The sequence below is a fragment of the Danaus plexippus genome (genome assembly GCF_018135715.1).
Source record: "Danaus plexippus chromosome 3 unlocalized genomic scaffold, MEX_DaPlex mxdp_25, whole genome shotgun sequence".
NCBI classification, from domain to species: domain Eukaryota; kingdom Metazoa; phylum Arthropoda; class Insecta; order Lepidoptera; family Nymphalidae; genus Danaus; species Danaus plexippus.
Window position 1 is genome coordinate 2,983,016 of NW_026869844.1, and position 22,904 is coordinate 3,005,919.

At 29.9% G+C, this 22,904-nt stretch overlaps 1 protein-coding gene across 1 annotated transcript in view; it reads right to left on the reverse strand.

Annotated features, from left to right (window-relative positions):
- Positions 1-22,612, reverse strand: part of LOC116765347 (neuroligin-4, Y-linked-like) — a 35,769-nt gene extending 13,157 nt beyond the window's left edge. Inside the window, exons 1-2 of the mRNA XM_032654807.2 lie at positions 22,387-22,612; positions 40-547 (exon numbers count right to left, since the gene is read on the reverse strand). Of these exons, the coding sequence (XP_032510698.2) occupies positions 40-407 (368 nt within the window). The 5' untranslated portion in view covers positions 408-547; positions 22,387-22,612. The remainder of the gene's footprint in view (positions 1-39; positions 548-22,386) is intronic.
- Positions 22,613-22,904: the final 292 nt, after the last annotated feature.

Sequence of the window (22,904 nt, forward strand, 5' to 3'; positions counted from 1 at the left end):
CTGTTAATTAACACAGAGAAAGGTTAAATATAAGATTACCTGTTAGATCCTGTAGGTGGTGTAGCGTATGGCACACCCAAATAAGCTTCCACAGGTTTTAAGTACTTATGTTGATCCATTGGTAGTATAACACCTTGTAATTTTCCGTATCTCGTACCTATAATTCTAGTTCTTAGCATAGAATTTCTACCACCACTAAAACTGTTCCCACTAGAATTTACACTTAACAGTAACACCAATAGTATCACTAAAGAAAATCTCTCCTGAGTTTCCAGTTTGCATTTTCGATTCACTGCATTCGTCTTACTTGATTTTTCTAGTTTTTTTACAATACTTATCTTTAACCAGTACTGCTTTATGGAGTTGCAAATATGTAATGGCAGTTTGTGGATGGCCATTGTATTCATATATCACCTTTGCAAACACATTTCTTTACTGGACTCGATGTATATCATAATCAAAAGTCATTGCAATACAATCTCCGTCAAAATGTTATGAATATTCGTAATTAGAATTACATTGTTGCTTGAGCTGCCCATCACTAGACCTGGAACAAAGGAGCAGTTAAAATTAAATTAAAACTTAATTATTCAAATCTGTCAAGTGTTCGTTTGAAATTGTCAAAGTTTAAACTAAATTAAAGTTAATTTTGAGCTACATAGTGAAGCAGCTACGATAGTAGCTTCTACATGATTCTTGAGCTCGATTTCCAGCTGAAAGCTCAAAAAATTTTTCCTTGACACGGAAATTATAATATCAAATTGTACTCGCATTATTAAAAGGTACAAAGAATTTTAAATTTAGCATTTTAAATACCGGCAACAAAATTATCCTCTTCGTGATCTTTATCATTGTTGGGATGTAACATAAATAATAATTACAACATGAATAAAGATATTTGAATTTATAATCGTATTTTTTGTACTTAGCTCAAAATTTCAAACAGGAAAGAAAAACCGGATCTAACGTTCAGTCCGCGCTCGTTTTTGTTGATTTATTATTTAAAAAAACCTTTTTTTGATGTAACTCGGTTCTTACTGTTAATGAACGTGTGAAATATCCGATTTTGGTGAAAAAAATAAACATTCCTAATACGAGGGAATTTAATTTTTCTTTTTTTAGGTTTAATTTTCATTTAAACATCAGAAAAAGAGAGTAAGAAATTGAAAATAAATTACATGACATTATAGGAACAACACTATCTATGATAATACCTTTATGAATCAAAAAAGTAAAAAATAATGTTTTAATTACAAAGAGTACAAAATAAGTCAAAAGGTTTTCATTTTCACGTATAATTATTGAGTCACGTATTCATTCAACAATAGAATGATATAAAAAAGGAATTTACTTTAAATTTGTCAATTAAGATAATGTAAAGATAAATACAGTCTTTACAAGTAACACTGCGCTTTATAGTCTGTTTAAAATTTGTTTATTATTTCTATTAATCTTTTAACATCTCTCACTCACTGTTAATAATAATTATTGTATCTTTGATGTCAGTTGAATATTTTTTTTAATCATTTAGTAATACGAAATTGACTACGATAATATGTATTATAACAGAAACTACTTTGTTCTAGTCCATTATCGAAACACAATTCAAACTAAAGGATGGGTGCCATCGTTTATTTAACGACTAAGAAAATGGAGGAAAAGTTGACTCAAATACCCGAAATCCAATCCCCGAATGTCTGAAATATGACAAATAGCTCATTTCATATTCCTTACGAGGGTCCTGATAAATCAATATCATCTATTAACGTTGAACTGACTTTGATATCAAAATCGAATATGTTGAAGTTCAAACAAGTTTTTGAACGAGTTATATTAAATAGAGGTATGTAAAATTAATTTCTGTAAATGAATTCCATTATTATATAAAAATTCAGAATTAAATTAAAACAGTTTTTCTTACTCTCAATGCAGACAGCTTAAATGATATCCAGATAGTTTGATCAGTTAATATCATATATCCTCAATTAAATTTGCATCATCTTGTCAGTTCAACGCTTAGCTTTTGATATATTACAGACTTTGAAAGATGAGATATAAATCGAAGTCGGCTCCCTAAGGATGATTGAAAATCAATTACCACATTTCAAAAGCAATGTATCTTAATCAAACGACACTTTAAATCCCGTTTACTGATCCCTTGATGTATTTGTCTTTGTAATTAGCTTTGGTGGATTGGAGTTTAATAAGTGCTTGTACCAGTGTCTGGTATGTGGTTTAGCTCACACTTGTAAATAATTGCTTTGGAGTAAATTGTGTACCGAATGCTTGGACCCATCTTTGCGTTTTCTTTTAAAATATATTAAAATACCTACTGAAATAAAGTTTATTAATAAATGTTACATTTTGGGCTCTACTAGGAACCTTTGCCATCTGTCTCGTTAAGATTGTATCTGCGTACACGCTACGTGTAATACATGTTACGGTATTCCAAAAAATTAAGAAATCGACGGCAGTAGATGATAAATAACAGGATCTACTGATAGACATTGAAATTTTGTCGGCCCGTGATCAAGGTTGCTGAAAAGTAACCGAAACGTCGGGATTATGTAGTTTTTAAAATAATAAAATTCGCGTAGTTGATCCGAAAAATAACAGTTTTATTTTAAAAATAATTCAAAACTGAAAAAGGAACAATAACGTTTGAATAAAAAATTGCGGAGAAATATGTAGATGTCATTATTATTACAATGCGGCAGTTTTTTATGAGTGACTCATATGGTCGCGTCTGACAAGCAAAGCCTGTAAGCTGAATTCATTAATAATAATACGTCCATATAAAATGATCTGAATATCTCGAAGAATTTAGAGCAACCGACGAGTATTCTTATGAAATTCTTTTTAGAAATTTGTAACACCACGTAAATATTATATTACCTGAGGGTGAGCAAACTACAGCCGATGATCATATACAAATTATGACTTTTCATCGTAAAATGCTTGTAGACTGATCGTTAACATTTCGCACACTTCATACCTCGTCAATTACTTATCATTTTAAAAAGCTTTATGACTGCTAAAAAATTCAATTGATAATGAAAAACAGCATATTATTTAGGAATGTATTAGTTGCCAGTTATGTATTTTTCATGAGCATGTTCTTGTAAGTGATACCTTGTGAAGTCTTATTGAATTTTAGGATATTTAACACTTTCTGAGATCCTAGTATCAACTGTGTGAGAAATATAATAATATTATGTATATAAGACAAACTAAGATATCTGTGTTTCGAAAAGACAACAAATTTTAATGTAACCGGCTTTAAAATAAATATGTATAGTAATATGTTGCAAATGATAAATTGTTCTATGTTGTGTATGCAAGAACTAAGATTTGTAGGTGGTAGAGTCTAGCTGTAGTTATGTAACTACATATCGAACATGGGCTGGCTCAACCGGGGAAGTACCACAATCACACAGAAGATCGGCGTGAAGTAGCCTTTCATTGCTGCGTTTCGTCCAATGAGTGAGAGATCCGGTTACTCTTTCCCTATTCCCACCTTTTCCTGACATTTTCTTTTTCCCACTCACGCCTATTCCTAAATAAACAAGGTTGGCAACGCATCCGCAACAGGGATGTTGCGGATGTCCATGGGCGACAGTGGCTACTGACCACCAAGCATGCCGTCTGCTCGTTTGCCACCTTTCACATAAAAAAAAAATAAGACGAAGTAAGTACGTCATCTCTTTTGTCTAAGTCAGCGGTCGGCAACCTTTTGGCAGGCAAGGGCCACTTGGTGGCAAAATAAACTAAAGGCGGGCCGCACGAGTGATACAAACCCCAGAAGCCGAATATACCTATTTAATTCAAATCCCATAAAAAAATTAAAACGCCATTCAAATTGTTAAAACATACGGAATTTTATTCGTACACGTGATTACATTACGTTTATAGTTAGAAAATAACAAAATTGAAATGGAAATTAATTTTACAAAATTACTAATATACTTTCAGTGTGATGTCTGAGGTTGTATTTGGGAGGCTATTTCTTGTATGTTGGCTGTCATATTTGTAGTTGCAATTCGTAGAATAGCTCTCAAATGCTCATCTGTGAGACGTGATGCATATTTATTTTTTCTGTAATTGACAATTGAAAAAGTTTGTTCACATAAATAGGTGCTACCAAAAATTGTAATGAATTGCTTAGTAAACTTTTGCAATTCGTCAAAATCAGAAGGCAAGCTACCATAAAACTTAATGAGATCATTGAGTTCATAGAAAGTGCTTTTAAGAACATCATTAGATTGGAGATCAATCATGTTCATTTGTATATTACTCGGTACTTCCTCAATATCACATGAAAATGGATTCGCAAACACCTTCAGATTGCTGGAATTGAGTTTGCAGTTCAATTAAAATTTCCTTCATGTTATCACTGTTCCAATGAAAATTAATTCTAGCTTCCTCAACAGCCTCTTTACAATTCGGAAAATGATCCAACTTTTTTTCATCAATATGCTTTATAAAGAGTTTAATTTTCATTTGAAATGCTTTTACGTCTGTGTGCATATCAGAAATTAGTTTTTTTTTACCTTGAAGCCTCAAATTTAGCGTATTTAATTCATGAGTGACATCTGTCAAAAATCCAAGGTCTATCAACCATTGAGTATCTGTCAGCTCTGGAATAGATTTGCCTTTTTCATTCATAAAAGTATTGATTTCTTTTCTGAGATCAAAAAATCTTTTCAGCACTGCGCCTCTACTTAACCATCGTACTTCAGAATAATAAACAACATCTCGATGATCTGCTTCCGTATCTGACAGAAACTGTTGAAATTGACGATGAGTCAATCCATTTTTTCTGATGTAGTTTACAGTCGATACCACGATGTCCATTACTTCTTTCCATGATACGACCTTGGAACATAACGCTTCTTGGTGGATGATGCAATGGAAAAATAATGGGATGGCACATCCTATCTCTGCCAGTTTTGATTTAATTCTACCTACCAAACCTTTATTTTGTCCACTCATGTTTCTGCCTCCGTCAGTTGTAACACTTACCAATTTTTCCCATGGTAATTGCATTGATATTAGCGCTTGTTCTAAGTTACAAAACAAATCTTCTCCGGTAGTCGTGCCCTTCAAACTACATAACTGTAAAAGCTCCTCATAGACATTAAAATTCTTATCGATTCCGCGAACAAATATTAAAAACTGGGCAGTGTCAGTAACATCATTACTTTCATCGGTAGCTAAAGAGAACCATTCAAATTGTTGTGCTTTTTCCCGGAGTTGCTGGCATAAATTATCGCCCAAATCTTCAGTTCGGCGAGTACATGTTCTTGCAGAAAGACTTATATTTTCAAATTTTTTTTTTAGGTCGGGGCACACCTCCTCAGCCATGACTAAAGCACATTGTTTTATAAGTTCGCTGTCGGTAAATGGTCGGCCAGACTTCGCAAGAATTTCCACTACCCTTAAACTTGCACGTATGCTCGACTCGTTACTTTGTACTTGAACCTTAAAAACATTTTGTTGGTTCTTAACTGAAGATTTCAGTGCGTTAATTTTATTTTTTCGAGATTCACCTACTAGGCATGCAAATTTAGCTTTATGCTCGCTATCATAATGGCGTTTGACATTATATTCTTTTTGAATAGTAAGGGTTTTTTGGCATATTAAGCATAGCGGTTTGCCATTGCAATTAATAAAAAAGTATAAATCTGTCCATGCATCGTTAAATACCCTATTTTCTTCTGCTAACTTCCTTTTTTTTGAAGCCATTATCAACTGTAACAATAAAAGCATTATGTTGTAGCAAACGCAAAGCAAAGCGCAAGCAACAAGTAATTGATACCCATTGAAGTGGTTTATTACAAGACCAAACTTACCTAGATTGTTACATTATCATAAGTGTATATTAAAAAGTAATCTCACACTTACCGAAATCAAAAAAAAAACGGCACAAATGAAATTGTTTCACTAATTACGTAGCAAAGCAACTAGTTCTCGCTAACGTTCGTTTGTTCCGCCCGCGCCCTTTTCGTGCCCCTCCCGCGCATCGTTCATTTATTGTTCATTCGCGAGCCGAGCGAAGCGTTCCACACTACTATATGGATTGTCAGGGTTCGCGCGCGGCGGACAAAAAGTGTGACATTCTTATTAATTTTACAATAATACTTTTGATGTTACAGTTACTAATGGCTTCAAAAAGAGGATGACTCATGAATTAAATACGCTAAATGTCAGTCTTCAAGGTAAAAAAAAACTAATCTCTGATATATGCACATTTCATCCTCGGGGAGAGCGAAGTGCGTTACACACTATTGACTATACGGTTGTTTGCGGTTTGTTCATGCATGTATTTTGACATTATTAGGGCTTATTTACAAAACATTTACGGGCCGCAAGAAAGACATACGCGGGCCGCATGCGGCCCGCGGGCCGCGCGTTGCCGACCGCTGGTCTAAGTAGTCAGTATAATATTATATTTACGAAACTTGTGAATGAATACTACAATTTCTGGATTTGGAAACAAAATTGATTTCAACTATAAGGTATTAAACAAAATAAAAATTATGTTGACAAATATAGTACGAATACCTAGAAAAATATGTCACTATATGTATAGTGTCACTATAAGTACCTATATGCATTTATAAAAATAAAGTCTTGTACAATAGTTCTGTTTATCTCGAATCTGTTTTTGTTTTGACGTTTGAATAGTAACTTCGTCGGTCCTTTCATCCCACAACCAACTTTCCCATGAGTTATGTTTGTTATCCATCCTTCATTGTTCGGTTTAATAGAATTTATACATACAGAAATGTAAAATTTTTTTTTGCTTAGTTTTTGTTTCTTGCTATTTCTACCATAATTCTACGTTTTTAGGCTAAACATAATATTGTCTCCAGTTATTTGTGCATTGTTTTTAATCACAATTTCTTTTCTAAAATATTTACATTTGATTTAATTTGAAATTCGCAAACATGTGTTTTTAAAACGTTGAATGAAACCCCCAAAAGCCGTAATCAGTTCCAAAGTAAATATATCATTTTGAAGAGTTTATTTTTTTTTCTTTAGCATTGAGAGCTAATTACGAAAGCAACCGTTCAGTTTCCTAATTACATCCAAACTGAGGGCATTCATTACACAAAAGGTGACGAGAACATTTTTCTGATAAGCATATAAAAGGATTCACACTATTTTTTCATTATCACTTTGTTATAAAATACTTAAATATTCGTGAATTTTTTTTTATGTCAAAGGTGGCATACGAGCAGACGGCATACTTAATGGGCAGTAGTAACATCCGCAGCATAAATGTTACGGATGCGTTGCCAACCTTAGTTGTTGAGGAAAAGAGAGAAGTGGAAATAAGGAAATGACAGGAAAGGGTGGGAACAGGGAAAGGGCAACCGGCTCTCTCACACATCGGAAAAAACGAAGTCGTGAATGACTTCTTCACGCCGATCTTCTGTGAGAGGTTGGTATTTCCCCGGTCGAGCCAGCCCATATTTGAGCTGTAGTTATTTACCACAGCTAGGTTTTACCACATATAATTTCAATTATTTTCTCTAGAAATTTATAAGATTTCACTACAGGTTTTCTGAAAAAACTACATCAACTAAAGATTTTACTTTTACTTTACACCAATAGCTAGCTAATAGATTTTTTTATTACGTTTCGTTTAATTCATTTTTTTTTTTAACTTATATGTTTTATTTATTTTTGATATAAAACATTTTCAAATAAATTTCCTTTCACTCGATCTCCATTTTGGATTCCATCTGCCTTAACTTAAAGTTGATGTTCAATAATGACTGCTTCGGGGTCGTAATTAACAATATATTGTATTTCAAAATCAGTGAAAATTTTAATTGATTTATATCGTTAGAGCTAAGGATGATAAATTATTATTTCTGTTTAAATTGGCCTTTTGCTTATGTTGGCATAAAAAAATGTGTAATATATAAAGATAGTGAAGGTAAGATTAGTAATTGTTTACAATTTTATTTTAATGACATGTGGTCGCATTTGTTTTTGGATTGTCAGGCATAATTTTTTACAATTAGCAATTTCTTTCGATGCATCGGTTCTTTTATTATTAAAATTATTTAAATGCAGTAGTTGAAAAAAATACCTTTAAAAATATGCAACGAAGCAACAGTAATCAAGATACATTACTTCGATTGCAGCAAAAAGTTAAGCTAGATTCAAATCTCATAATAATAAATTGTTATTTACTAAAAAGTATGTCTTCTGTAAAAAATTCATTTCATAATAATTTAAAATAAAACCGTATTTAATGTTGTAAAAACTGCCGCGAAAATAAAAGGCAGTTCGACTCCATTACATTTCATAGAACTGTCTAGTTTAATCACGGACAGTAAATTCAGCAATAACAAGAGATCTTAGTTAATATCTGCAGAAAAAATCTCCCCAGTGTCCGCAGTACTGAATACGGGTCAAGACACACCGTCAGGGTTGCCAAAACTAAAAATAGGACAGAGCAAAATCTTGGCTGATTACTTTAAAAGGATTAAATTAGTTGTTTCATTTTAAGTAACAAGAAACTTCTTATTAGGAAATTCAAACGCCTTTGTGGAATTATAAAATGTTATTGTGAAACATTTGGCAAATGAGGAAGTCATATGACAAGAAAATAACACAGAATAACAGTAGTCAGCCCTTTAGTCTTTTCATATTAGATATAAAATAGTTTTACCTACAAGCTTTAACACTTTTAAAACCACATAAATTTTAATATATTTGAAAATCAAGTATGCTAACATAAAAAAAAACAAACTACTGTGCTAAAAAATAACACAAAAAATGACGAAATCACAGAAATTTGGCTCGGCGTTCAATAAAAAACAACAATTGCACTGCAATGGCTAGTCACATGATAAAATATTTAGCTAATAAATTTTCCCTATCGACAATCGTGCCAACCCTATTTCCAACGCACTTTTATTGCTTCGACCCCATTTTAAGTCTAAGCGGTTTTAACGTTATATTTTGTAATGTTTTTTCACATTTGAAATATTGTGACAGGCTTCTCATATCTGGAATGTCAGTTACAGACAGTTACCCTGTTTTTATTACTTCCCTTAATTATTTCTTCTCTTGATTACCTGTTTTCGAAATCAACGTTTAAAATTTAGGACAGTCGTTTCATTGTGTCTTCCATCTGAAATATATCTTATAATTCATAATTTGTATGTTAAGTTTCGTAATTTGAAAATTGCAAGAGATATTTTTTCTTAAGTGCACTTTTAAATACACTAACTGGGCGTAGTATATCCTAGTTCAGATCATGTAACAACAACAATGCCTTATTTTTAACGTCATTTGACACATCTCTTAAGGTACAGAGCTCATATTACTGAAAGATTCCATTAACCAAACAAAGAACGTCTTTAATAATAAAGGTTGAGAAGCATTTTTAATTATCTTTACAAACCAAGCCACCCGTGGCATGTTGAAGAAACTGTAACCTCTATTGTGATTGTTGCCATGATGAAATCTAATGTATTGTTTTCGTAGAACCCGAGCTTTACATTGGTTAAATTGTGTCGCTTCTATCTTGAAGATATCATTTAAATATTATCTATAATATGTAAGATGTCTCGGAATTTTTATGACCTTAAATAGTATTTTAATTTTATAAAAACTGCTTATGTTTATTAGTGAATAATTCCTTAACGAGAGATTCTAATATTCGTGACTAAACTTTGGTAAATCTATAATTTCAACTGTTTAATATTCCGTTGGTCTCTCACGTCTGTGTGGATCATAAAAACTTTTATAAGATTCAACCAGTTTCTCGATTTTATCTGAGTAGTAAAACGCAAAGGCCTAAGTAGATCCATAAATTATCAGTTAGATATTACGAACTGTCTCCGCTGTCCCAATTCGTCTTAACTTTTCCATATTGAAGATATGGTTTTGAGATGTTTTATTACAAAATATATTGAAACATTTGTGAAGAGATATAGACGATCTTCAAAACAAAATATTGTTAAGACATCTGAAAATTATACAGGGTCAAAGTCAATGCTTTTCAGTCACTACTTTATTTATTTTTTATAACACGATGCTCTTCATAAAACAGCAATTTTGAAGTTTTTAGCTATCCTACTTAGTTCTAATCTACGCATCATAAAGTAAGTTATGCATCATTTCCAATATATTACTTCTGTTAATATAAATAGTCGGTGTGATTCTGGTTGGTGGATATAGTTGATCTACCTACATTGCGATGGAGCTGCTGATTTGAAGGCAATCGTCATTTTCGGGGATGTGGATTCACCGAGATTCACCAAAGTAAGCCTAAGAGAACTCCAGTGAGTTGGAACTGCGTCATTTGGTATTATTACATGACGGAGCCTGGCAAACAACTGACCGGTAGTAAATTATAAGTACGTCTTTATAAGGTGTATTCACACAAATTATATCAGAAAGAAAAAGAAAATTGTTAGTTACCAAAGAAATGATGAAATCCAAAGTAATTTTATTTTTTTAAGCCACCATTATCCTTATATTTCTTTAAGGTACATATTATGTGACACCATGGTTAAAGGAGCGTTTACAGTGTACTGACATGGAACATTACTTTTTGACACCATTTCTATGCATAAACCTATTTTCACTAATGTCGAAGCACGTTATCCTTGATTTTGTTATTTTCTCGACCAACATATAAATATGTAGTAATGAGAAATGATTTTTTTATGAAAATACACATCTTATAAATATAATATAATTATTACATCGGACTTAATTAAAAAACGTCCAATTGCGGTTAAAGCTCGCATATGAAGGGTTTCGTAATATTAAATACATGGGTCATTGGAGAGTACTTTTTATTAGCCCACACATATTTCATATATAACATATAACGACAAGAAATTTCATTTAAAATGATGTTTTTAAGCTTGTATGTCAAAAATAGTATTGAATAAACTACAATTTAATACAATATTAAGCAATTGTAAAAATGGAAGCTTATGACACAATTTTCTCAATTAAAATAGTTAATTACAGTAAAATATTTTTTAAGAGCTATTTCATGTGGGTTCTGGTGATATGTCTTGTAGGCTAAATATTCATCGCACTAATTATTATACTCTTATAAAAGTCAATTGGACTATTGGCTGATGTTATCGTATCATTTTAACCAAGTAGTCTATAAAAATAAATAATAGTTTAAAAAAAAACTAAAAAAACACGCTTTTTATAGAAAACTGAAAACAAATTTAAATTAAGAATAGTGTTAAAAATTTTAATAAATATATAATTTTAAGATTTTATCGAAATGATAATCACTCTACTCATATATGTCAATAAAATATTTATAACTACTGACACCATGCACCCCACACTTTTTTTAAAATAAAATAATTTTTTTTTCAAACTATTATAAATTTATATTTATTGCAATTTTTAACACTATTCTTAATTTAAATTTATTAAAATTAATTTCAATTTTTTAGTTTTTTTTTTTTTACTATTATTTATTTTCTACTTTTTAGTTTGGTTTGTGTATAAAAGATTGTTCTTTTAATTTTAAACTATTGCACGACTCTTGATGCGAAGCATCAGAGAGTGCTTTACGACCGAACATTTTTTTTCGCCTCACTTTGGCAACTATTTTTAGTATTATAGTCTTGTTACTTAACGGAATCAAAATATTTTGTATACTATTGTCGAGATAATTTAATGGAGATTAATTCTATACTTGCTAAAAATTAATTTCGCGCAATAAAAACGGAAAAAATATCAAAAAATTAAAAAAAAAAAATCCTGTCCGTCATGTATAAAACTCCGGAAACACTTTAAATTATGAGAAAATCAATTATTTGAGTTATTTTTTTTTTTTATTCTAATCGACAATTGTAGATCATCGAATGCGAATGACTAATTTATTCAGTGTCGTTTAATAACAATTAATAAATAAATTAAGTTTCTTACCTTATCGACTTTAAATGAAAATTATATAAATTAACAAAAATCATATTTTGCAAATTGAAAAATGGAATAATTTTATCAAATCAGTGTATTATCATCGGTCCTCGATAAATCTACAAAGTTTGAACGAAATCTTGCCGTTCAAAATGGGTCAAAATCGCGCCCAAAGAAGTCGGTTACAAACATACAAACATACAAACCTACAAACATACAGGTGAAGCTAATAAAAAGCGTGTAACATAATAAACTAGCTAACATTATAGCAAGCCAATTAATAATAATAAGTAATAATTATTAATAACTTATAACTTAAATTTATTTATTTTTAATATTGTGTGAAATAATTCATAAAGTTAATATTTACCGTTAGAATTTATATTGAATAATATTTTCATAAAAAATAAAAAAATAGTAATTGTTTAAACACAAATAGTCTAGATATTAGTTATTTATTTCGAAAATCTCATGAACGTTATATTTCAAATTCAATACATAAAAAATAATAATTTAAAGCATTCATTTTATAAAATATATATAGTTATATACATTTAAGGTTCAGTCTAATTAAAATTGAGAATTGGGGAGCGGGAAAGGTACGATCCATTAACCCCTCGCAAACATGGCCGCGGTAATTTTCAATAAAAAACCTCCGGGGTCGACGTCACTTAATTTATGGCACAATTTATCAGTACAACGTGAGTTAGATAACGTATGTCTTTTAACAAGGAATTATTCTTTTTCGTGTTTGATTATCATTATGAAAGGCAAATGAATGTCTCTATTTTCGTCTTCCCTTCACGCAACTGTTTCTAACGAATACATTTTTTTTTTTGAAATACGTTAAAATATCATAAATCACATAAAAAATTACTATTTATATTTAAAGTATTATTTTCATATTATAACATCCATTACTTATGTATGAAACGTTACATATTTGCAATAATAGTACTTGAGGATTATGAACAGAACTAATTCAAAGGTAAGTGAAAATTTATGAATAATTTCACGATCATTGAAATAAAACCGAAGTGCTCTGTAACTACAACTTTTATCTGTTATTTTACGGGAAATAGCAAAAGTTAATATTAGTTGGTTATGGCAAAGTGGAGAAATCCATCATCAAATAATGATAATGATATTTTAATTTTATTTAACGTTTACTACCAAACTCTCAGACTATATAAATTCGGAAGCACACAATTTTATTTTACTGCGCCACATAAAATTATTACATGTTTGTTTTAGAAGTAATTATATTTTGGTATAACGTAACGCTCATTTGAAGTAGAATCGTGACTCACGATTTGAACATGTAACTTGAAATGGCACCCATAAATTTTATTTTGGATCCTTGATTAATGGGTTAGCTCCGCCCTATTACAAAGACGTGGTGATCGTAAATTAGAAATAAATCGTTTTTAACTGATTTTTGTTATTAATAAATAAGTATTTTATAATAAATCTAAATATATTATAATATTCCATGACTAGTTAAAATATATTAAATTGTTAGATAGACTGTTAAGTATGTATAAAGAGAGAAATTTGAAAGGTTTTCAGACGAAACAATTAAGTTGGAATATTCAAACATTAGAAATCACAAGACTACCAAAATATTTACTTAATCTTGTTTAAGAGATGTTTAGTAGCTTGTTTTATATTACTAAAACTAAGTTACAAATATAACAGCAAATAAATTAAGATAGAAATTATTGGTAGAAGTAAATTCAATAGGAAAAATTAGCTTTCTTTGAAAAAAAAAATATATTGAGCTTAAATTTTATGACAACTAGGACGATTCTGGTCAGCCTTAAATATGTTGAAACTTTATATAAGCAAAAACCGTTAAGTATATTTACGTGGCTAATCCAACAACATAACACTTATTATTGTTACATTTTTATTATATCTTTTAATAAGAAACGGACAATGTTATTTTTTCTGTAAAATGACACATTTTAAAAGAAGACGTCTACGTGACCTTTTCACATTTCTGTTACCTTCAACTCATGATGAATAAATGAACAAAATTTCTAAGCTTTCTATTTCGTTTATGAATTGGACTACTTTATATGTCGTGTAGTGCAAAAATTTTACCTTGGAACAAATTTTTAAAGCCAGACTCGAAACACTTTCAACATTTTAAAGGTGCTTTCTTAAAAGTTTAGAAATATTAAATTTAAGAAATTGTGCTTCACTTTATTTGTATGGAATAAATTAAACACTTTCACAGTAACAGATAATCAACATATTTTAGCTCATAACTTATAATGTGTTATTATTCATTTTTGATGACATCATATAAATCCGTATTTATTGTTATTCTAATGTCCAATGTTACATAAAACCTAAAACGGAACACGGAGGGCCTATAAATCATTTTTGTAAATACGATAAACAAATAAACAATAACAGGGATTTTAGGAAAAAAGAAAATGTGGACTGAAAACATGCTGACGCTTTTATGACTGTGGACTAAAATAATAAAACAACAGTGAATATATAGCCTTAAAATACATATATTGTATGTAGGTAGAGAGATACAAATTCCAATAATAACTAGTAATAACGTTTTAAATAAAAATATTACATATTTCACAAACAAATTAAAATAATAAATGATATAGAATATGTAACTCACTGATTCATGTAAAGGCACTATTCGTTAAGTGGCAACAACTGGGACCCAATATCCGAAAAGGTTGAATTCAAAAGAATCACTTACAATTTCTGTTCACTTAGACGATTTTATGGTCGTTATTATTAATAACTTTATTATAAATGAAAGTGATATTTTTCGGATTACTACGCATATTTTATTATTAAAAAAAAAAAAATTTCGTCTGCCCGTGATCAGGGTTGCTGCATAGTAACCGAAACGTCGGGAGTATATACATAGCTTTTAAAATAATAAAATACTCGTAGTAATTCGAAAAATATTAGTTTCATTTAATTGAATACTCGCGAAAGTCTTAGATCTCATTATTATAGCCTTAATTTCCCAAAAAAAACTTCGAATATAACATTATACATATAAGAATCAATATCCGTTATTATTTCAGGATTCCTAAATAAATCCTAATTATATTATTGTTTCAGATCTTAGTTTTAGTTATAATTTATATAAAGTATAAATAATTTTTTGATTTCTTAATTACTATTTTTTAAATCACTATATCCCTTGTGGTGTTTGAGTACTGAGAGCCGAAAAACGTTTTTGAGCATGATGCACGAATTGCATAAATTTAAATGATTTATAACATACATGTCTTTTTTACATACGATTTCTATATATCATATTACATTAAAAAAAACAGAGACTTAAGATTCTTTATAATAATTTGATCATCAACAATTTACTATTACTATAGGAGATTAAAGTTAGAATGCATTCAAATATTATAACCTTCTCCTGTTTTATAATCAATATACTAATGTTTATTTAATATTATTAAACAAAGGTCTTAATGATCTTAATGAGTATTGATAGTTCAACGCCTCTAATGAAGTACAACATATACCTCTGCGTTAATTTTAGCGAATCGTGAAACTGATAGTAATACCCTTTTGAGTATTATACTCTAAACAATACTTTTTTTGACTAAAGAAAACGAAAGTTAGACAAAGGTTTGATATGTTTTAAGATATTTAAGAAAATAAAGGTAAAAATCGAATTTAGGTTACATTAATTCTATTACAAAATTCACTTATGTCGAATATATATTGATTAGAAGCCTTAAATCCTTCGCTGTCTATCCCAAAAAAGTAAAAAGCATTAGTAAAATGAAGATCGTTAGGGATAGCTATGGCCGGCACTGAATTGTGATTTTTCAAGAACACTCTCGTCCGGGCAAAAACTACAACGTAGCAATTTATAAAGGTAAGACGATTACTGTAACATATTACACGAAATTCGATGGGATAGAGTCTTTTATTAGTGACGCTTCACTATTTTTCTCAGAAAAGTAATTACAGATTCTGAGAGGTTTCTGATGATGGTAAAATTACACCTCAATAAAACGAATATCTGATGTGATAAACCAGCAGAGTGAATTGGTCGTTATTCAATTATTATAATGAATCTTAATGTGAAATTTATATATTTTTTTGTGGTTTCATGAGTCCCTTGATGTAGGTATGTATTTTATTACATAAATAAAGTGAGAGAATATCATTCATGATCACTGGCTAAGTCGGGTGTTTATTGCCGAAAACTAATATATTTTTTTTATAACATATTAATCATACATTATAAAAAAAAATTGTCTATTTTTGTATTACCTTAATCCTCATTTCAATAGAATAACAAGTGAGTAAAAGAACCCATTTAATTTATAACCTAATTTAAATTCGTTAAGCTGTTTGGGACTTTTTTTCCCATATGTATAATTTACATTTTTACGTATTTAGTCTTTAAATAAAAATACTATTTTGTTTTATTTCTGATTTTGTTTGTTTTTGTCCTTTAACGCAAGTGATGAAAATAACACACAAGAAGTTCAAGGATAAATATTGCTAATGAGCGAAATACATATTATCATAAGTTTTTAAGGTTTTTAAATAAGCAATCTCTAATAATAAAGAAAAAATAGGTATAAAAATTTTATACATAAATTTGCTAGACATTGTCGAAGCTACTGGAATGTTAAGTTGAACTTCGTGGAGCGTCGTTTGTTGAAACCCGTTTGATTGAGTTGCATGTTAGAATAATATTATTTGAATCAGCTCTGTTGTATAGCTTTTTGGTGTACCGGTGGGAGAGGGACCTTAATTTCCGGAAAGTTCTCTTTGAACTTTAAATATTACAAGTAAGGGTTGATTATATGTAAAGGGTAAAATGAATATTTGATTTCTAATTTAAATGCCTTAAACATTAGTCTATTATTAATAATAACTTAATCCAGAGGGAATTTGAGATTTTTAAAAATCACATCATATATTTTCACTTATTAAATACTGAATAGTATGATAATATATTTCTTACTGTTTTTAAATTTCTTAAAAACGAATAGATTATAATATCAAACGAGTTAATGTTACAAGCTATGTAAAAACATTTTGTTATATTTTTCTTACTAATGTACTGAGTGTTAAATAAAAAATAATAAATCTCTATAATTTGTTCCAATAACTGAATGTCAAAATTAATAAAAAGAGCTCTCAATGATAGATGAAATACTTAAACAAATTGAGGTTGACGTGACACCTAAAAGCCGTCAATCGGAACCACAAAGGCGTAGTCGATGACAGTTTGATTTGTTTTGAAAGAGAGATAAAAGCCACTAGGACCGCAAAAATCGCAAGAATATCTTACAGGGGCGTGTCGATAAAAAAGATTCCAGTGAAATATAGTTACAGTCATCCTATTTACATAAAAATGTTTGTAGATGCGATAAGGTTTGGAAAGAGCTCAGAACCAAAATGTTTGTATTCATAAATCGTGAGATATCTGTTTTGTGACACGTCACAGGAAGTTCTTCTGTAATCCGTAACGTGCGATCGGTTTTCTGCTGTCGTTTTTATATTTACAGTCAAGCTTACACCGTCATGACTTTGTTTGACCACAAAGGCATAATGTAAAATAATGCCAAGAAGATATTGATATTATCTCTGACCCCTAATGTTTGTACTTGAATTGTAATACAAAAATAGACTTTATTATTAACATTAGTATTGTCATATTTGAAAAGAAGAAATATTGATTTCTGACATTTATTTTGAACAAATTTAGGGATGGTTCTATCTATAATATATTTTTTCTTACCGATTCTTGTAATTTATAGGATACGGAAATTTATGAGGTAAAATTGATGACCTGACCTTATTTATATTATTACGTTAATAGTTGAATTGCAATATTTTAAGAATCTTTATCTAGAACTTGATTGTATACATTACAAATGCATGTAACTTAATATGATAAAATTTGAAATAATATTTATATATTCAGGTAGCTATAGATATTAAAAATTTTCAGTACAATAAAAAAAAATAATAATTACTTTAATATAGATATAAAGTACAAGTTTGCTATCAACAAGTCTGTGTAGAAATTATCTATTTCCTGACGAAGTTGCAAAAAATTTAAAAAATAAAAAATATAATTTACTCCAATCTTAGGCAATGACTAACATTTATGGCAGAAGATTATATTGTCATAAATATAGGAACATAAAAAATTCAAAAAATTTAAAAAAGTCATTCCACATAGATGTTCGTTGCTCCAGTTAAAGCTTAAGATAGACATAAATGAATTAAAATTCAGCATTCCCAAGACAGATCATCTTTGATTAGCAATTCTCGTGGTTAATGAAATTGTGATAGAATTAATTTATATCTCATAATAAAAACCCTTTAACTTGAGCCAATTTCAAAGTAGAACAACTTTTAATAGTATAAAGGAAATTATCAAAAAAAAAAATTTACATAATAAATATTACCAAAAAAAATCTTTCAAACTTAGAGTTTGGTTACAAAATTATGAACTAATCCTTTAACGTCACAAATCTGATCCTAAATAATCCAATCAAAATTAATGATAGTTAGAACTAATATTGACATCTGCCTAAGCGAGGGTAAATTGAATAAATCTCGTCAAAATTGATCGGTTGAAGTGTCAGTTTGGCTTTGGTAGTCAATGGTTTTCCTTAAATTACTTCAGTCCGACATCCCTCCATTGTGCCTACGATCAGCGAATGAAGGGTTATTAACAAAGCCCTATCCGGCCTAATTAGAGAGTTCTGCTGTTACAGGGTCGGTTTGGGTTCGGATTCTCAGCGTATTTTTCTTGGGAAAGCATCCCGTGTGGAGAATATTATACTAAGAACGGAATTAGGTTAATTCTTTATTGGAGTCCATTGAAAGGAAATTAAGGTTATTTATGTGAAAACAAAACCAAATGTTATTCGTTGATTTCATTAACATGTTATTCATATTCCAAAAACTAGAAAGAAAAATATAAATTAACACACATATTGATTATTGGTCCCAAATTTATACATATAAAGGTTAATTAAACAATTTCCTCTTAGTTTCATATAATTTTAATATAAAAATTAGAGCAATTGAAGTCGCGACAAACTTTTTCTATTCGACTAGGATAGAGTTCAGAATTTTTTTTTATTAATATACATATGCTGTGTTTTATAATCAATATGTTAATACTTGAAAGCTTTATCCGTGTGTGAAATTTATTTTTAAAATACCATTAAACCTTTAAGTTCATACACTATTTAATCAAATAATGTGATTAGCAAAAATTAAAAACAAATTAATTGCGTTTCGTGACTCGGTCATACCTTCTTACAGGAAATTGGCGTCAAGTAACAATTACAGCAGCATTTCGTGTGATGTCTGAGAATGTCGGAAGCCCTAACCCTCCTTTCTCTTTCAGTGTAATTCTAAGATAAATATTTCACAAAATTCCACTGTTCTTCAGCTAAAAATAATCAAGCTGCAATATTCTTTCTATTTATGGCTAAAGGTAAATCCTGAACAGCAGTCGGTTTCTTTGCTTATTTTTGATTTTTATTCTGAATTACTAATGAGATAAACAGTGGTAAGTGGTAGCCAAAAAAATTTTTTCACCATATAGAATTTTCTTTAAAAAGTTCTGACGGTGACGCCCAATGTACTACAAATATAAGTACATTATGTATAGATATTTACAGCTCTAATTAAATATCCTTTGAAGGCTTGATCTGTATTAACTGAACATAAACTACAATTTTCACGTATTAAATAATAATTTAATAAATATGTAATAATTTGTTTTTTTTTTTAATCCATTTGATACACTATGTATCGTGGGAATTATTGAAACGATATATTTGACCTTTTCAATAAACTAAGTCATGTTAACAAGGACCCTTTTCGTTCTCGTAGGTGTACTGAACCTTGATAAATTGAAGATCACGTTGCTTAACTTGCATGTAAAGATAGGATTGTATATTGAATTGGTATATTTTATCCTATCATGTATAATTCAATACTTGTTGTAAGTTTGCTTTTCTATAGTATTTATTTTTAATATAAGATATTGTGGATTTGTATAAATTTTTAAATATCTCGCAATTTTTGTTTTCGATTAAAATGAAATATGAGTTACTGTCAATTGATCTGTGTAGAAGACAAAACTTGGTTTATCTTTGCAATCAAGTTTTCCATCTATTATTTAAATACCGTTCTATATCTTGTTTAATAATGAACAGCTATAAAGTTTTGTTTCATCATTAAAGTAGAATTTAAAGCTGAAATAATTTGTAATATAAATAACGAAGTGGCGAGGTGTTACATGTCTAAAACTTATGTTTCTTGTGTGCTGCGGTCAAAACAAAGGAACGTTTTACAGAACAACGTATGTCCCTTGTGTATATGAAAAATACTCTTTGTTCAGAGTAATATGCTTGTGAAACAGAATGTCCTTGTTAAATTTTAATCCATCATTTAATGTTTTAAGATTTTGAAAGCGTACTCGCAAAATTTTAATTATTCTTAATTTGCTTGAATTCAATATTTTATGATATTGTTCTCCGCTTCGTTAAAAAGAAACTCCCACCTTGATAAAACCTTTCAACAATTTAATTTAATGACATCATTATTCAAAAACTATGTCATGCTTACGTCTTACTAATTTTCGCGTGTATTCTACGTACATACATTGAATACATTGACGGAACTTTCGTGTCTTTATTAAAATTGGATATAATCTTTACACACGAACTGTTATATGTCATATACGTGCCAGCGAGCCATCCGTCAAAGCATTTGGTTATTATTCTGTATGAAACTCCGAAAACGGGATTTCCTTCTTTATGTTATTTCCTTTCATAACATCCTTTTCATTTCGGTTAAACGTGTGAAAAGAAATAAAATGTTCATCTGTTCATATTTATATAAACAAAACTGTAGTGTTTGCTCGTGATGACAAATACCATACTATATTGAGAGAGTGTAATTTGATTTGTGCTTTTGCTTTTTGGGTATTCAGATAATATCGGGATATAGCCGTCCTTTTTTATATTGGACTAATTGAATTACAACTGGCCCGGGTCATAACTCTCGATAGCTTCATTAATTTTACAGGACTCTCACTGAATGACAGAAAAATTTGGACTGCAACATTTTTATTTCTTAACATATATTAAAAAAATATTAAAAAAAAGTTCTTAAAAGTAATAGAAAACTTAATTAAATTAACAGCCTTATCGTGGAAAACGATCACGTTAAACACCTATCCAAATAATAATTACACCACTAGCTTGGAAGTGCAATAACTAGATCTTAATTAATTTACTCGAGTGAAGCCAAGGGCATAAGCTAGTTATGTTAAGCTAGGAAATTGAAACTCCAAACCCCAAGTACTTATTTCCATTTGAAAGTAGAGGAACAGTTTTGGTGAAAGAAATTTACAAACCGTCCTTTAGCTTAGCTTTAATATTACAATTTAGTTGTCATGTCCGAGTACACAGGTTTTTGTATGAAAATTAATATTATAATTTTTAAGATGGCAGCATATAATTAATATCAATTAAGACTATATCTATTATTGCCACAGTATATCTAATATATCGTTAACATCAAAACGTGCACCTCTTATATCCCAAAAAACTTTTGCAGTATAGTATAAAAAGACAGAACAACTATTTAAATGTAATATTGAAATTACCAGTATCTTAAGGTCGAGTTTTCTTGAAATCAATTAATTTCATATACAACTTTAAACATACCGTACCTTGTAAAGGTTTGGGTTCGTCCAAGATCCAATCCAATCCATGTTCTTTGCTGTAAGAACTGGATTTCTTGGAGCGTCACTAATTGGATTTCCGTCTATTTGTATGCCATTAGTTATAGATGGGAAGCAAAGCTTTGACGTTTCCCGTTTGAGTTTTTATTGAAATGACGATGTCATCTGAATTAATACGATTTATTGTAAAATAAACGGGGAATAAAAACTAAGTATTATGACTGTTTTTCTTTTCACTAGTTCACTTTAGTATATATAATTTTCAGTTTAGTATTGAAACATCTAATAAAAAATATTATTTGAATAAATATATTCAATATTTTTTTTGGTAACTGTATGCAATAATTTTTATTCTATATAAAATTATATTCTATATACAATCTATAAGTTCATTTAAATTATATTGATATCCTATCTATCTATAAAAGTCTGTAATCAAGCAAAAAAAAAAAATAGACAAATTGCGTCTCTGAAAACAGTTTAACTACCTAGAATCAACCTAAATCTGGAATCTCATTTATGTAACGCAAACATAACATGACATCAAAACACGAAAGTTTAGTTTATCCTCACATTAATATTAAGATCACGTAGAGTCGATATTCGATGTCAACGTATGGGAAGGGGTGGATTATTTCCAACTACGATACAACCAAAATCGCTTCCTAAATTTATATGAAAACGTTGCCGTTCAATTTACTCACATAGTGCAAAGGGCTCCCAATGGATATAAATGTAAAAATTATAACACAACACACACACCACACTGGCACATATATTATTTACTCAAACATTCAAGTTTAAGATTACACTATATAATAATTTTTAGGTACAGTTCACACGCGTTCTATCTTCCGATATACTAATCTAGTTTTGTATTTTGAATAGAACGTCGTGCCTTTCACCGACGTCCAGAACACACTGAACAGTGTAGACCCAGCCGTGTCTTTGATAATAGCTCTCTCTTTCACTCCGAAGAGCTTTTAGGCTTAATGTAGAACCTTTCTCGCTCGCACAGCCTGAAAGAGCGTAGAGTACTCATAATACGTATAGGTCAATATGAAACCTCCTCGGGTACTGGAGGCTGCACTTAGGGTGACCACATGTGGGGAGGCTTTAATAGGATAAGGCCGATTTTTGTAGAATTTATGATTACGAAACAAGAAAACAGTGATACTTAATTTTTTTAAGTGCATGTGTCTTTTCTTCCCCATAAATGTTG